This window comes from Balaenoptera borealis (genome assembly GCF_965194805.1).
Source record: "Balaenoptera borealis genome assembly, chromosome: 17".
Lineage (NCBI taxonomy): Eukaryota > Metazoa > Chordata > Mammalia > Artiodactyla > Balaenopteridae > Balaenoptera > Balaenoptera borealis.
This window is the reverse complement of record NC_138876.1, coordinates 71,611,797-71,628,244: the sequence shown is the minus strand read 5'-3', so window position 1 is coordinate 71,628,244 and position 16,448 is coordinate 71,611,797. Positions and strand designations below refer to the sequence as shown.

Sequence of the window (16,448 nt, the reverse complement as noted above, 5' to 3'; positions counted from 1 at the left end):
GCATTAAGAAATCAATCACATTAACAGATTAAAAAAGAAAAAATGTATCTTCTCAACAGATGCAGAAAAAACATTTGATTAAAATTCAATATTCATTTATTCTTAGCAAATTAGTAAAAGAAGAAGGAAAGAAGAATGTCTGCTTTAGTCACTCTTATTTGACATCATACTGGAGGTCTTAGCCAGGACAATAAGGAAAAACATAAAATGATATAAGAATTGAACTGAAAAAAAATTCATTATTTGCAGATTATATGATTGTGTATGTAGAAAATGCAAAAGAACCTATAATTTATTAAAATTAATAAATAAGCTTAAGTTTGTAGGATAAAAAATCAATATATAAAAATCTTTTACATCTGCAATAAATTAAGAAAAATATTTTAATATCAAAGCCACACAAAAAATAAGTTCCTAGAAATAAAGCTAATAAAATATATGCAGAACCTAAATAGTAAAATGATAAACTTTGAGTTCTAAATAAGTAGACATACCATACAAATGTCAATCTCCAAATTAATCTATAGAGTCAAATGCAATTGCAATAAAAATCCCAGTAGAGAGAGAAAGAGTGTGTGTGTGTGTGTGTGTGTAAACTAACAAACTAATTCTATAATGTATGTGGAAATATAGAGGGCCCAGAACAGCCACAGAACTCTTGAAGAACAACAATATGGAAGAACTTGCTCACTAAGATACTAACACATATTTTAAAGGTATAATATTTAAGACTTTATTAGCCCAGAAGTAGCCAAATAGACCAATGGAGCAGAATAGAGATCCTATTTAAAATATAGGGAAAGGATTTTATCTTTTTAATAAATGATGCTAGGATAATTGGATATCCATATTTTAAAAATGAAAGCAAGCACTTTCTACCGCATTAAAAAATCAACTACAAATGGGTCATTGACTTCTATGTGAAAGGCAAATCTATAAAGATTTTAAAGAGTTTATAGGAAAATATCTTCCCTAATTCAGGAAAAGATTGATTAATTAAAGTAATTAAAATTAAGAATTTCTGGACATACAGATGGCCAAAAAGCACATAAAAAGATGCTCGACATCACTAATTATCAGAGAAATGCAAATCAAAACTACAATGAAGTATCACCTCACATCGGTCAGAATGGCCATCATCAAAAAGTCTACAAATAATAAATGCTGGAAAAGGTGTGGAGAAAAAGGAACCCTCCTACACTGTTGGTGGGAACATAAATTTGTACAACCATTATGGAGAACAGTATGGAGGTTCCTTAAAAAACTAAAAATAGGGCCACCTATGATCCAGCAATCCCACTCCTGGGCATATATCCGGAGAAAACCATAATTTGAAAAGATACATGCACCCTAATGTTCATTGCAGCACTATTTGCAATAGCCAGGACATTGAAGCAACCTAAATGTTCATCAAAGGAGGAATGGATAAAGAAGATGTGGTACATATATATACAGTGGAATATTACTCAGCCATAAAAAAGAGAGAAAGAATGCCATTTGCAGCAACATGGATGGACCTTGAGATTATCATGCTAAGTGAAGTCAGGCAGAAAAAGACAAATATAAGGTATCACTCATATGTGGAATCTAATTTAAAAAATGATACAAATGAACTTATTTACAAAACAGAAACAGACCTACCAATATTGAAAACAAACTTACGGTTACCAAAGGGGAAACATAGGCAGGAGGGATAAATCAGGAGCTTGGGATTAATATACACACACTACTGCATATAAGGTGGATAACCAGCAAGGACCTACTGTATAGCACAAGGAACTCTACTCAATATTCTGTGATAACCTATATGAGAAAATAATCTGAAAAAGAATGAATATATGTATACGTATAACTGAATCACTTTGCTGTTCACCTGAAACAAACACAACTTTGTAAGTCAACTATATTCCAATAAATTTTTTTTTAAAAGTTAAAAAAAGAATTTCTGTTCTCCAAAAGATTCCATAAGGAAACTAACAACAACAAAAAAGCCTTAGAAACAAAGAATACATATGCTATACATAAACTGACAAAGAATTCATATATAGAATACTATAGATATATTTTAAATCCTACAAATTCATTTTAAACATGAAACTAAAAACTGGTGAAAGACCAACATACACTTAAATAGAGGATATCCAAATGACATATATATCAGCCTCATTAGTAATTAGGAGAATGCAAATTAAACCACAAAGGGATACATATATACACACACACACACACACAAACTACCAGACCGTCAAACATTAAAATGTCTGTCAATACCAAATGTCTGGGAGATGTGCATTGGAACTCATATACTGGTTTCTTATACTTTCACTTGGGTGTTGCCTGAGTCCAAGAGGGCACAAGAGTTCCACTGAACTTCTACTATGAAGACATACTATTAAGTTCCATAGTTCCAATACTTGCCAAACACGTAGGGTTACTAGTCTAGGGTTTGTTTTCACCTGAAAACTCTGGTTTATAGCAGTTCGTTTTCCTATCTACCACCAGTCTTCTTCCCATTATAGTCAGGTTTTTTTCCTAGAAATAATAGTCTATATCTAATATGAGCTCAGATTTTTTCTTTTTTCTTTTTTTTTTTTTTTGCTCCCTTTGCTGTTGATGCTGCCGCCTCTGCCATGAGGGCACTTTTATCGGTTCTAGGATATAGGAAGTGCGTCACCCTCCCTCTTCTACTCTTTCATTTTAGGTAGCAGGTAGCTTTCTTCTGGGACATGGAAGGGGCAATAAACTTTGTGGCTGAGGGAGTTTAGCAGAAAGTCACACAGCAATGGGGAAATCTTTGAAATAGGAAGCAACAAAAGGTAATTGGAGAAGGCAGCTAAAAATGTGTAGAGTGGGGAAAGGCAGCTACAGATACAGCTATGTCATGGTGGAACTTAGTTCCCTGAGGCTCAGGGCCAGCTTTTCCAAACAAGAAGGTCTCCTCTGACATTCCAACCCCATGGAGATAGATTTGGTCTTGAGCTGGGGCAACATGGTCAGAATTGGGTCTTAGGTGACTCACAGACTGGTAGAGAGTAGTAGGTAGATCTCACCTGAGTGTTAGATAGTGTGAGGAAGAGGACTGGGCATTACAATTCTTAGAATTATTCCACTGCCTCAAAATAGGTAGATCTTAGGAGCCTTTGGTAATTACAACTATAAATCCACGTTGATCCTATCTGCCACTCAGTTGAAAGCTGTTATTGGATTTTGAAGTGGAAATTACAGGTATTGATGCTATTTCTAATATTAGTTATAGCCATAACAGATTAACAGTGACTAAGAGTATACAGAGATTTGAAATTAAAGGCTCATGTTCTGGTTGAACATCACATCACTTTTAAGTATAAAATGAGAAATTATAAGAAAGATCTTTAAAGTGAATAGGCAATGTTATCTTTAAATGTACTCCAAGCAACTCTCCTTTCACCCTAAATTCCATACGTGTCTTCCTGCTGTACAGACAACACCAAGGGGGTGAGTCATCGATCAACTACCTCCTTGAGCAACTGTGTAACTCTGGCAGCTGCCTCTGCTAGCCATATTTCCTGAGGATTCCTCAGAGCCAAGGGCATCTGCCAAGAGGAGTCAGAATGCTGCTGATTACCAGGAATTGGATGTGTTACAAATGGAGGTGCTCCAGCCCTCTGAATTTGCCAGCTCCATTGTTAGAGGAATGTGATAAATAGTTGAGTGCATCTGCCCTTGAAAGCTGACAAAGATCCAAGCAGCTTAAAATGACACGTTTCTCTGGATAAGTCTTGGGTAGTGTGCATCAGTCTACAACTGAACCCTAGAAATAAAGAAATATATGTAAAGAGGCATTTTCCAGGGATTTTTTTCTTTCAGGGCAGAAGTAAGAGCCTTTGCATTTGGTTGGCCTGGACATGATCTCTGGAACTGGTAGGGGAAAATGCTGCAATTGTATTCCAGGGCACAGAGTGAGAATTCCAGGAATATTGAGCCATTAAAATTAATGTGCTTAAAGAATCCACTTGAGGCTTTCTGATAATGATTGTTGTATTATTAAAGTTTGAGGACTTCTTCCTTCCTTCCTCCCCCCCTCTAATTTGGTAATGGGTCATTTAAGGGAACAAACTCTAAACTTTCAGTTATTAAAGGAGCCTAAAATTTTTAACTGGAGCTTAAAAATACTTAGGGAAGGAAAGTGCACAAGTAGTATGTATATTTTTTTATAACGAGAATAAACAAAGAATCACCTATAATCCCAGCTATAATCACAGTTAAGCATGGTTATAACCTTTCATTTTTCTCTTTATTTCTACTTATTTTTCTGCTTTATTTTCCCTATATAAAGACATATATACAATTGTCTGTGTGTGTATATGCATATATGCATGTGTATATGTGTTATGTGTGTATGTGTGTGCACATGTCAAGGTCACCAAAGACTTCTATAACACTAAACCCAGTGATCACTTCTTAGTTGTTATTGTCCATGACCTGTCAATAGTACTTGACACAGGTGACCACCCTCTTCCTTGAAATACTTTATTCACTTGGATCCCATCACCCCATATTCTCCGGATTTTTCCTTCTGCATCACTGGTCTTTCTTTCTTCATCTCCTCTGTAGTTCTTCCTTCCCAAAGCTCAGCCCTTGGACTTATGTTGGATCCAACTCACTTGGGAATCTTTTCAAGTTCCATGGCTCTAAATACCATCTACCTGATGAGAACTCCCAAATGTACATCTCCCAGAGTAACTCTCATTTGAACTCAGGCTCATATATCTCTCTACCTCCGTCACACTTGTAAGTCTAATATGCATCTCACAGGTGTTCAAAATTGATCTTTGAATCCTAGCAAATCATTTCCTACTACCAAAAAAAATCTCTTGCCAACTCTTTAAATAGTAACTCCAAAATTCCAGTTGCTCAAGCCAAAACTTCGGTGCCATCCCTCATTCCTCTTTTTCTTTCACATCCCACACCCAATCCATCAGCTAGCCCTCAAAGTGTACCAGAATCCAACCACTTCCAACTAATCATCCACTACCACACTGGTCCATCCAGTACCACCATGAACTTCCCCTAAAAGAGTCTCCTGCTTTTGCCTTTGTCCTCTCCAAGACTGAGTGATCCTTCTAAACTAAAGTCAGATCATACCACTTTTCTTCTCAAAACACTCCAGGGGCTTCCCACATCACCTAGACCAGAAGCCAAAGTCCTTGCAATGTCTTACTTTTTTAATTTAAAAATATGTAGGAGGCAGCATAATGCTCAGGGTCAGATTGCCTGTGTTCAAAGCCTGGTTCTAATTGTTAGCTGTATGATGTTGGACAAGTTACTTAACCTCTCAGTGGCTAAATTTCCTAACTGTAAAATGGGATTATTATAATACCAGTCTCATAGAGCTGCAGTGAAGATTAATGAATTAATATTTATAACAGGCTTACAATAGTGCTGGCATGTAGTAAACATTATAAAAGTTTTTTAAAATGACAAAATTGGCATTTAGTGCTATTAGAAGATTTTATCATAAATTCTGCACATAAAAAAATGTCTCCAATAAGAATTTATAGATACCCCAAACATCTCTCAAAAAATAAGGATAGGGACTTCCCCAGTGGTCCAGTGGTTAAGACTTTGCCTTCCAATGCAGGAGGCATGGGTTCGATCCCTGGTCAGGGAACTAAGATCCCACATGCCGTGGGGTGCAGCCAAAAACTTAAAAAAAAAAAAAAAAAAAAAGAATGAAAAATGTTTGATTAAACAAATTTAAAGTGAACTATTATTGTTTTATTCTTTTTGTTTATTCTGAGTTCAGAGTTAGAATGTATTATACACTATGATTTATGCTTTTAAATATTTTGGTACTTTTTAAGCATTCTGATGTTAAACTGCTTAATTATTCACCTACTTCCTAACCAGCAATGCTTTAATTCCTAAAATAGGTGTGATTTTTTTTCAGTTTATTGTACAGATTGGCTTATAAGATATACTTTATTTTTTTGCTCTACTTATGGCCTTTTATTATTGCTTTAAAATGAAGCAATTTAATCTAAACCGATAAAATAAACAAAAGCTTAAGGTGCATTCCTACATATACCTATAATAGGCACAGCAGGGAGAATAAGTCATGTGGAATTTCCAGTAGAGAGTTTTAAAATTAATTGACTTTGTAGAGGAAAAATTACTAGACTCAATATTGAACACGGCTTTCATCAATTTAAATCTGTCTGTGGAAGGAAGTGAGGGAAAGAGCCCCTAGCCAGAGCCTGATTATCATAGCTCAGTTCTTACATCCATTTTACATTTTTAATACTTGATTATAACTGAAGAATAAAGAATACTCACAAATCACCCCCCTGCCCCCAATACTCACAAACTGCAACACAACACACACTCATACCCTTCTGGAATTGCTTTATGATCCACAGAGGAGAGAGGGCCTTGTACTCACAAGTAAATTTCTACAGATTATTTGAAGTGGGAAGACCTATTTGAAAAGAGGTCAGATACACATTTGAATACAAGGTAAGTCACGGTATTTGTCCATAAAAACAAAAGGGAGTTAGGATTTGTGAAAATATTGTGAAAGGGTCATAATATTTATTCAAGGGTGTATAAATCAGAGATCTTTTTTTTTTTGACAGTTGAGTTTAACTTTTAGAATATGTGGTGTGAAGTTTTGTTAATTCTGGAAAAGTCTTCCAGTTCTAAATGAAATTGTGGTATAAACTGGTCCTGTTGCTGGAACTCTTAATGGCCTCTGCATGTTGAGGTGGGCTACTGATGAGCTTCCAGGTAAAAATAAACTTCACATATTTGCCAATAGCAAAATGTCTCAGACTCAACAGCTATGCAGCTATTGAGAATTCCTTTGAGGATGTGAGGGGAAAAACAATACTATTGTGCCTGCACATTAGAAACACGAGGCAACGTTTAATGGAAACTTGCTTAGTTAAATCAACATTATTATGAAATGTAACATTTCATGGTATTTACATGTATAAAAGATGTACAAATGAATAATGCCCTTCCAAAATGTCATTGTAATACCTGTCAAGTAACACTTTTCCTCACCTTTTTTTTAAATTTTAAAAGAAAATTGGCCTTGAAACACCATCCAGACAAGAACCCAGGTGATCCAGGTGCTGCTGAGAAGTTTAAAGAAATCAACAAGGCCCACACGATACTTACCGACACATCAAAAAGAAACATATACAACAAGTACGGATCACTGGGACTCTATGTGGCCGAGCAATTTGGAGACGAAAATGTTAACACCTACTTTGTGCTGTCAAGCTGGTGGGCAAAGGTGAATCGGATTTTTTGTTTCTCTTGAAAACAATTTCTTAGAAGATCATGATATTATTCACTCTTTTAGACTCCATCTCAAAGAAAGTCTAACCTTACTATGTTACTAAACTCTTACAGATAAAAGGAGCTGTTATTTAAGGATCATTTTTGCTTTAGCTCACCAAATAATTATAAAATGCAGCAGGACTTAAAATACTTCTAGACATTAATTATATTTGAATTTGAAGCTTCAGGTTAATTCTGACTGCCCTCCCTACCCACATAATGACAAATTAAGAACTGACTCATTGCTGGAAACCTAAAATAATTTATTAGTGTGACAACTGTTTAAAAATTATTATGGGACAAATTTAGCCATGTACTTTCCTATCTATAGCATAGGCTACATCAGCAAACACAATACTGCGGAGAATACATGGTAATTAGGTCATAGGTTCACACGGAGCCTGCTGTGAAGTAGTGGAGAAGGAAATGAGGGGAAAAAGGTAAGAAGTAAATAGTGGAGCACACTGAGTTGGAGAGAGAGAGAGAAAAAGGATATCTAGTCAAGAAAAAGGCAACATCTTTAAGGACTTAGTGCAACTGGAATTGACTTTTGACAGTAAATTTTGTGTGATTTCCTAAGAATCCCTAGTATATGCATGCTTGGTGATAGTTTTATATTTGTTTATGAGTATTAATATCCTTATCTTCTGATAAAAGTATATTTACATATGAATCATATATAGTCCATCTGCATCTTTTCTGGACAGTTCACATACATGTAGTAAGTTCACAGTTCACACATTTTGTGAAATCATATGAACTCACATTCATATGAGTTGTAATTAATAAAGAAACAGCAGATCTCCAGAGGCAGGTGTCATGTTCAGTAGTACTCTGATTGCTACTTTCTTCCACTAAAATAAATCTTGCTAAATTGAATAGTTTTATATACGCAGGACGAGAGAGAATATGTTTTTGTTCATAGGCATGGGGAGAGAGAGTCTGCAGCCTAAAGCCTCATTTGCCTTCTGCAGTCCTCAGAATTCCTTTTCTTGGGGATAACTGGGATTCCCACTGAAACCTCCTTTCTTTATCATTGAAGACTTGGGAGGGAGATAAGTTTCTGCCTAGAGGATTTGGAACTTAGAATGAGAGTGTACATATTGTCAATGTCATTTATGATGATAGTTTGAATGTTTATGTAAAATACAGGTTTCTGTGGGAACCTAACCCCCAGGTATGACACTGTTTCCATGGGAAGGTACATCTGGAGTTCTAGATAATTTACACACTAGCACCTGACTGCCTATTGGGGCCTACCTGCATAAAAAGGAGAATAGATTTCCTTGCCCAGGAAGTTGACAAAATTGATCAAAATTCATATAGGCAAGCAGAAGCTGTTCAGTAGTGTAAGAGATATACATAAAATAATTCCTGATGTGGCTCTTTAAAAATAAGGCTACAAAGAAATCTACCTTCCCCTTCTGCTCGTGCCAAAGCCTAATTGCCCAGTGCCCTTTAGAGTGGCCTGGCACATAGTGATCATGTATTAAGCATGCATTACATGTACGAATCAGTGTACCAATCTGAAAATATTTTAAAAACAATGGACACCTACTTATGCCTTGTACTGCACTGAGTGCTTCAAGCATAACGCAAGGTTATTTCTGCAACAGGCAAGTAATCTAGTTGGAATAATTAAAGAACAAAACAATACATGTATTAAAGGAAATTTTCAGAGAGGAGAAAAAATATGGGAATGGAATAGTGAAAGCAAGAAAGGTCAAAAGTAGGTAAAAAAAAAAAAAAAGGGGGTGCTTGTTGGGGCACTGGCTCAGGAACACTGCACAGGAGGGTCTTAGAGGCAGTTGGTGAGGAGGAAGTTTTTTTGTACTTTTCAGAATAATTTAAGAAATTTATGACTCTGAAAATGTAGAGAATCCATAGCAAAGAGATTATAGGTGTGAGGGTGTATAAAATCACTATTTCAAATAACATATTTTTAATAAAATCACAAACTTATTTTGCTCAATTAACAATAATGGGCTTTTTTCACTTCAAATTGGGTTGGGAGAGTTTAATCTTTAGTTATGGCGAACTTAGTGAGGAAACCTTTTATATGCTCGTGGGGAAATCCGGGTGCTGTTCACTAGGAGGAACAAATCATTTGTTTATCTGCTAATCAATTAATACATTCATTAATTCAGTAGGCATTTACTGTCGACCACACTCCAGGTACTAAATCCTTAGGCAGAGGAGGGATTGAAAGACAACTAACATATAGTTTAGCCTTGAAGAAGCTCACAGTCTGAGACAGAATTATAAACTAATCACTGTCTTAAAGTGTCAACAAAACAAGACTATGGTAGACATTTGTATGGAGTACAGTTGGGGCACAAAGGAGGGAGTAATTGTTCTGGAGGAGGTGGGGATCAGGAAAGATGTCAGACAGAGGATCTTTGAGATAATCTTAAACACGGAGTGGGTATTTGCTAGATGACTAGGGAATGGGACAGTGGGTGTCTAGGCAGATGAATCCATAGGGAGAGCAAAGCTCTGCAAGGATGGCAGGAACAGGGCCATGCTGGTGCAGGGAAGGCACCGGAAGAGGCCAGATGACCATTAATAAGGAGCTCCAGCCTTTTCTAAGAGGCAGGAGAGTCGCTGCATGGGGTCAAGAGAACATGCCAGAAAGCTCCAGCAGCAATGTGCAGAGTGGGCTAGAGGCAGGAGTGGAAGCAGGTAGGTCAGCTAGGAGGCTACTGAAGTGTCCAGAGCAGAGATAAGGGGATCCATTCTAAAGCCCTTCCAATCAGGAGAGAGACAATGGGGAGGGGGCAGAGATGGTGAGGAGAGAGACTGCAGGACCTGGTGACTGAGCGGAACGTGGTGGTGTCAGGACTAGCTATCCCTAGCTCTTCTTGGTGAGAATGATTCAGTGCCCTGGGTTAGCTCATGTGACCTGTAGAGGTTATGTTTGTTGGTTTGTCTGCTCTGCTCTTAATAATGATCACCATGGCTTAGAGAATAAAGAAGAAAATGTCATGCTTCATTACTTTGGCTGCAAGTCACTTGTTCCTGGCTTAACTTGTTAGGTAAAACTTTATGAGGAATTTGTTTCCAAGGAAACTAAAAAGATAGTCCTCCATGGAATAAGGACGAGGGTGAACTGTGGTGCCTTCAGGTCTCTGGAGGTACATGGGTACACACTTGATTTCTGGGGTCTCCTACACCCCCCACTACCCCTCACCCCTGTTTTGCTTTGCCTCTGTTTCCCCTAGACTTTGTTTGTCATCATTGGCCTCTTGACCGGCTGCTATTTTTGCTGCTGTCTGTGCTGCTGTTGCAACTGCTGCTGTGGACGCTGCCGGCCTAAATCATCGATGCCAGAAGAGGACTTCTATGTGTCCCCAGAGGATCTTGAGGAGCAGATCAAGACTGACATAGAAAAAGGTACAGTAAGATGAGAACAGAGTAGGGGGTGTCTCTTCATAGGCCTGGCCAAGCACCGGGCCCCATGGTGATGGCTATCACTAAAGTGAGAGAGGTACAACAACCAAATGGGGGGAATGCCATAGACTTTCACCTTTGGTACCTCTTTTGGAGAGGATGAAAGGACAGTTACCTTTACCAGCCACAGAGAAAAGCAGAACCTGACACTGTCAGAAAGAAGTCATGAAATATGCTGATCACAAAGCAAAGCTAGTACAATTCACAGTCGCGTTACAAAAGAGTGAACTGTGGGTTCAGGGAGGTTTGGGTGGGAGTGCCCAGGGGTAGGAGAACCAAGGTAGAAATTTCTCCCAGGAAAAGCATTTCAGCCTGTTACTTTAGGATCTCTATTTAGATAGAAGGGAATGGACATCAAGAGAAGTCAACAACCCTTGACTTTTCTTCTTTTTGATTACTTGATAATGAGTTTTGGGTAAAACTGGGGGAGGGTAGTCTTTCTTCCCCAGAAATGCAGCTTCCTTCCCAAACCACACATTCAGAGCTAGCCTCAAACCAGCATCAAGAATACTGTCCGATATAAACGGGACTGTCTGCTCTGCTAAACCATCTGCACATGTCTATCAATGTGTGTGCATGGCCATGATAGATTACTTGATTCTTCAAGTTCACTAGACCCAGCAATGATAAAGAAAAAATATAAAGAAAGACAACAATCTCACAGAATTCACATCATCAGGAATACTTCATATTCTCTGGGAAATGCCTTTGTTTAAACAAACTGGAGTCAAACCTGCCATCATCCTTTCTGTCTTGCAGCCATAATCCTACTGTCATTTTCTCCTGCAGAATGCATCGTTATTCTGGATAATAGACTTTATCGCTAAGTCACAAAGAAGCCTGGACAGCCAAATAAACAATTCAGCCAGTGACCCACTGCTGTCAGAACTGCGGAAATTAGGCATGGTGCACTTCTGTGTACTGTACTCTGATTCTTTTGATCACAATGAAGCAGAAATTCCATGACATTAGACAGAGGAGAGACTGTTTAAAGGCTTCCAGATACTTTCAATTCCCTATCAAATGTGATGCTAAGTAATATCCAGTTATTACCCACCCTGAGTCCAGCTTAAAGAAAGGAGTCTTCAATCATGTGAATTGTACTTAGTCTCAGACCATTTTAGGATTGGGAGATCAGAGAGGACAGAAGGGATTTTCCTGCAAGCTGTCATTCCTTCCCATGGGGACCACTGGGTGGCCAGTCTGGCAAACAGGGGGTTTGCTCTCACCATTTTTTATTACTGCCCCTGGAGCCAAATTGGAGGCCCATGGTGAAATATAATTACAACTTTCTTTTGCTTTATTTGGGATATAAAATGACAAATCTTCTAACAGGGCACACACCCCAAAAAGAGCAAGCAAGCTGTATTACTCGTAAATGGGTTAAACAGAGATACACACGTACAAACTCTTCTTCAGGGAAGAGCCAGTGACTTCGGCATAAGTTGCTTAAGAATGATGAGCCCAGTGCATTCGTCTCATCTGCTCTTTTGAGGGAGATAAACTGTTATTAGATCATGTCAGGGGTCGCTGGGCCCATTGTTCATAGGATCTCCCATAATAGCCATCAACCCAGTCCAGTCACTGACAGAGGATAGGAAGGGGCAGTTAGACAAGAGAGTACTGCCATCGTCACCCACTGTGTCAAGCTTATCTTAACTTTTCCTTTATAGTGCGGGAACCAAAACTAGGTGAACTGAACCTAGATACCTCAAATCCAGTCTGCCACACTTTTCTGAAAAGCCTCAAAGTCTTTCCTTTTTTAAATTAGATAAAAGCTCCACCAGGGCATTTCAGCAGACCTTCTTTGCAGAAGATTTCTTTTCTGGAACAGAAATTCATACTCAGTGCCAAATTACACCCAGATTTCCTTCCTGCAGAGTCGCTGGTGATAAATCTACGTGCCGCTCACTGTTCTCAGTTCTGACACCCCAGAGCTACCAATTCCATTGCAGAGGTCAGATTCCAGACTTAGTAAGTCACGAACCCATTTGACTGTGTTACTATTAGTCTTAACCAAAAGGAAAAGCTCTATCCTATTACTAAATATTTAAAAGCTCCTATGCAGAGTTAATCAAGGTTTTCAAGGGCCAGAAACTTACACAATTTGGACAGTCCCTTTAGAGAAAAAGAATATAAAATTACAAATACAAAATTAGATCTGAAAGTGAATACTTATTTATAACAAAAAAAAGAAATTACAAAAAATTGCAAAGCTTAAAAACTGATAAATATCTTAAATATCATAAAATTTGAAAAATAACAATAGTTTAATTAACTGCCTGACACACCTTTATAATACTTTCCCCCTATGCTTTCTGGGTGCATATTCTTTGATTGCCTCTTCATTTAATAATAATTTCATTAATATCACTTCCTGTAGGGAGAATAGAAAAATAATTGTCCTTCCTCTAGCATGTTTCTTCAAAATTTTTTTTTTATTATTGGTAGATTAGAAAAGTTTCAGTATTACAACTCATTATAGATAATGTTGTCTAACTTTTTAGGGATTGTTGTCAGATTTAAGAAAACTCCTATCTAGTTTATTTCATATACAAGATGTAAATTTGGAAGAATTTTTCCACAGACCAATTCTGACTACACATTTCAAACCTTGTTGCCCCTCCATCACCCAGTACTTCCAGGATCAGAGCCCACTGGACACATTCATAATGTGTGACACCATGTCTGGCATGGATCTTCGTGTCCCCTGAGCAATTAAATTGGGATAGTGAGCTATAGGAGTTATCTCTAAAGCCATTCCTATGCCAGTATGACGAGCAATAGTTATACACAGAGTTGCTGCAAGCCACAGAAACATAGTTTCTGTTCAAGAGTAGTTGTACAGGGTGGGATTTGCTAGTAGAGAGGAGAGATTTGCTTGGGTTACTGTGTCTCTTTCAAGTATGTGAAAGAGTGTAATCTAACTTCTACCCTTAAGAAATAAAGGAGGGAAGTTCAAAACAGTGGCATCTTCAATATTCCCTGGAAATTTCAGAACTTGTAAACTGATTCCCATCTCTTTCTCAGAATAAAAATATAATCCCAGTGGCATTCTAGGAACACAGGGGAATTCTATTATTCTTATGAATCAATTAGGAGCAAATAGAAGAGAGACAGTGTCTTGGGGGGTTGTCCATCCCCCCTTTTTTGTCTTGGAAAATTTGAAGCTTGAAAGATAAAGGTGACAGATACCAGGTTATTTCACTTCCTTTCAAATGTTCACAAATTAGAAGTTCCGCTTTGTGAAATTTTGAGTGTTATATTTAAAACAAGCTCATTTAGACCTTATACTCCTCTGTTAGATAAATGCCACAATGAAGTCAGAATTCTACCAGTCAAGAGGGCTTTAGAGACCATCTTGAGATAGAACACCATTCCCTGGGACTGTGTGTGTGTGTGTGTGTGTGTGTGTGTGAGAGAGAGAGAGAGAGAGAGAAAGAGAGGAAGGAAGGAAGGAAGGAGGGAAAGGAGGGAGGGAGGGAGGGGAAGGAAGGAAGGAAGGAAGGAAGGAAGGAAGGAAGGAAGGAAGGAAGGAAGGAAGGAAAAGAAAGGGAAAAATGAAGAAAAAAGAAAAGAGAGGAAGGAAGAAGGTATAGAAATGAGCATAAATGGAAACCTGTTATCTCTAAATACCCTGGCAAAGCAAACCAAAAATACAAGAGATAAGTTCAATTTTTTTCCAAGCTGCAAGCAGTGGACTGAAAACTTTCAGTTAAACTCTAAAATTTTCTTGCAGAGTCATGATTTCCCCACTTTTTTGAAGGAGAGGAAATAAAGTATTTAAGGGAGAAGATTTTATAGTGGGTTGACCTTGGATCTAAAAATGTGAGATTCAGAGCACAGAAAAATCTGTTGACTGCTTAACTGTTCTTGCTACTCACCTGGGTGAAACCCAAATAAATTCACAGCCATTGAGCTGAAGAGGCCATATGGCTTGTAATTAGACTCGCTCTCAGCCAAGATATTGAGACATTTATTACATTTGCTGTTCAGCATTCATCACACTTTACTGCCCAGGAAAAGGGCACCAAGGAAGAGATTAAATTCATCCTTCCTCTTTTCACCAATCCCACTCAATCTCCTTCCTATCCCCTTCCCCCCAGTCAAAAGGAACTGATTTCTAAAAATAATTCATGGAAAATAATTCTTGCAACTAGTCCAAAGCCCTTTGCTGCTTCTTTATAGGAAAATAACAAGTAAGCACCATCAAGGCCCTGGGCCGGGAGAGCAGGACAAGTGAGTCAGCTCACAATGCTACCCCAGAAGCTGCTCAAAGTGGACCCAAGGTTTCTTCAGATTTTGCCTGCTAAGGTTCAGTGAGCAAATTTACTAGACAGGTTTATCAAGACAGTCTTTTCACAGAAAACATTCATTGAGCACTTAATATTTGCCCGACACTACACTAGGGGCTAGAGAAAAGAAAGACGCGGTCCCTGCTGTCTTGGACCTTACAGTATCGCAGAGGAGATGGGAAGACAAGTACTCAACAAATAGTCACACAATGAGCTAGCTAACTTACAGGTATGATAAGTCTGCCAAAGGAGAAGCAACGAGGCTGTGACAGTGAACGCTAGGCGGGCCTGACCCGGATGCAGGTGAGGACAGCTTCCCAGAGGAGGTGACATTTAAAGCTGAAAACGTAAAGAATGAGGAGGAGTTAGGGGTGGGAGATTATGGGGAAGGAGAACCCTAGAAGGGAGGAATCTTGACACCAGCACAGCATCTGGCACAGCACCTCCCAGCACCCTGTGGATAATGGTGAATGGAGCTCTAGATGCCGGGCAAGGCAGGGATAGTCACATTAGGCTGTTCTAGTGATCAGTTTGATCAAGGAACTGAATGAAGAGGAAGTTACGCAGAGAGCATATTTGCAAATAACCCCAAACTGGGATATACCCAGACAAGGGCTCAGACCATCAAAGTGAAATGTGATGGACGGAAAGCAGCTGGAATCCTGGACAGTTTGCTAGATAAGAGCAAGAGCAGCAGGATTTTAACTAGGAAGAGGGGAAAGGGAGTTGAGAGAAACCCAGGAGGTTCTGAGGAAGAAAACGCAAAAAGGTACAGGTGAAATATTATTCAGCCATAAAAAGGAATGAAGTACTGATACACACTACAGGGTGGATGAACCTGGAAACATTATGCTAAGTGAAAGAAGCCAGACACAAAAGGACAAACACTGTATGATTCCATTTACATGAAATATCCAGATTAGGGACATTCATAGAGGAAGAAAGCATACTGGTGGTTGCCAGGGGCTGGGGGGAAAAGAGGAACAGGGAACAACTGCCTAATGGGTCTCCTTTTGGAGAAATGTTCTGCAACTAGATAGAGGCAGTGAATTATATATTTGGTACACTGTGAATGTACTAAATTGTTCACTTTATTTATTTATTTAAATTTAATTTTATTTATTTTTGGCTGCGTTGGGTCTTCATTCCTGCGTGTGGGCTTTCTCTAGTATGGCGAGCGGGGGCTACTCTTTGTTGTGGTGCATGGGCTTCTCATTGCGGTGGCTTCTCTTATTGCGGAGCACAGGCTCTAGGTGCGTGGGCTTCAGTAGCTGTGGCACGTAGACTCAGTAGTTGTGGCGCACGGGCTTAGTTGCTCCGTGGCATGTGGGATCTTCCCAGACCAGGGCTCGAACCCGTGTCGCCTGCATTGGCAGG

The 16,448-nt window shown here is 38.6% G+C and overlaps 2 protein-coding genes and 2 long non-coding RNA genes across 7 annotated transcripts in view; 1 reads left to right on the top strand and 3 right to left on the bottom strand.

The window, feature by feature from the left end:
- Positions 1–16,448, bottom strand: part of LOC309615376 — a 515,886-nt gene that overhangs the window by 182,442 nt on the left and 316,996 nt on the right. The gene's annotated exons all lie outside the window — the stretch shown is intronic.
- The window catches only part of CRH (corticotropin releasing hormone), a 435,535-nt gene that overhangs the window by 134,526 nt on the left and 284,561 nt on the right, over positions 1–16,448 (bottom strand). The window lies entirely within an intron of this gene.
- LOC309615364 overlaps positions 1–16,448 on the bottom strand; it is a 226,510-nt gene that overhangs the window by 144,140 nt on the left and 65,922 nt on the right. The gene's annotated exons all lie outside the window — the stretch shown is intronic.
- The window catches only part of DNAJC5B (DnaJ heat shock protein family (Hsp40) member C5 beta), a 59,993-nt gene that overhangs the window by 28,005 nt on the left and 15,540 nt on the right, over positions 1–16,448 (top strand). The window contains exons 2-3 of one of the 2 annotated variants that reach the window (XM_082364865.1): positions 7,066–7,279; positions 10,548–10,719. In XM_082364865.1, the coding sequence (XP_082220991.1) occupies positions 7,066–7,279; positions 10,548–10,719 (386 nt within the window). Of the gene's footprint in view, positions 1–7,065; positions 7,280–10,547; positions 14,185–16,448 lie in introns of those variants that run through there. The other variant, XM_082364864.1, reaches the window with a different exon arrangement.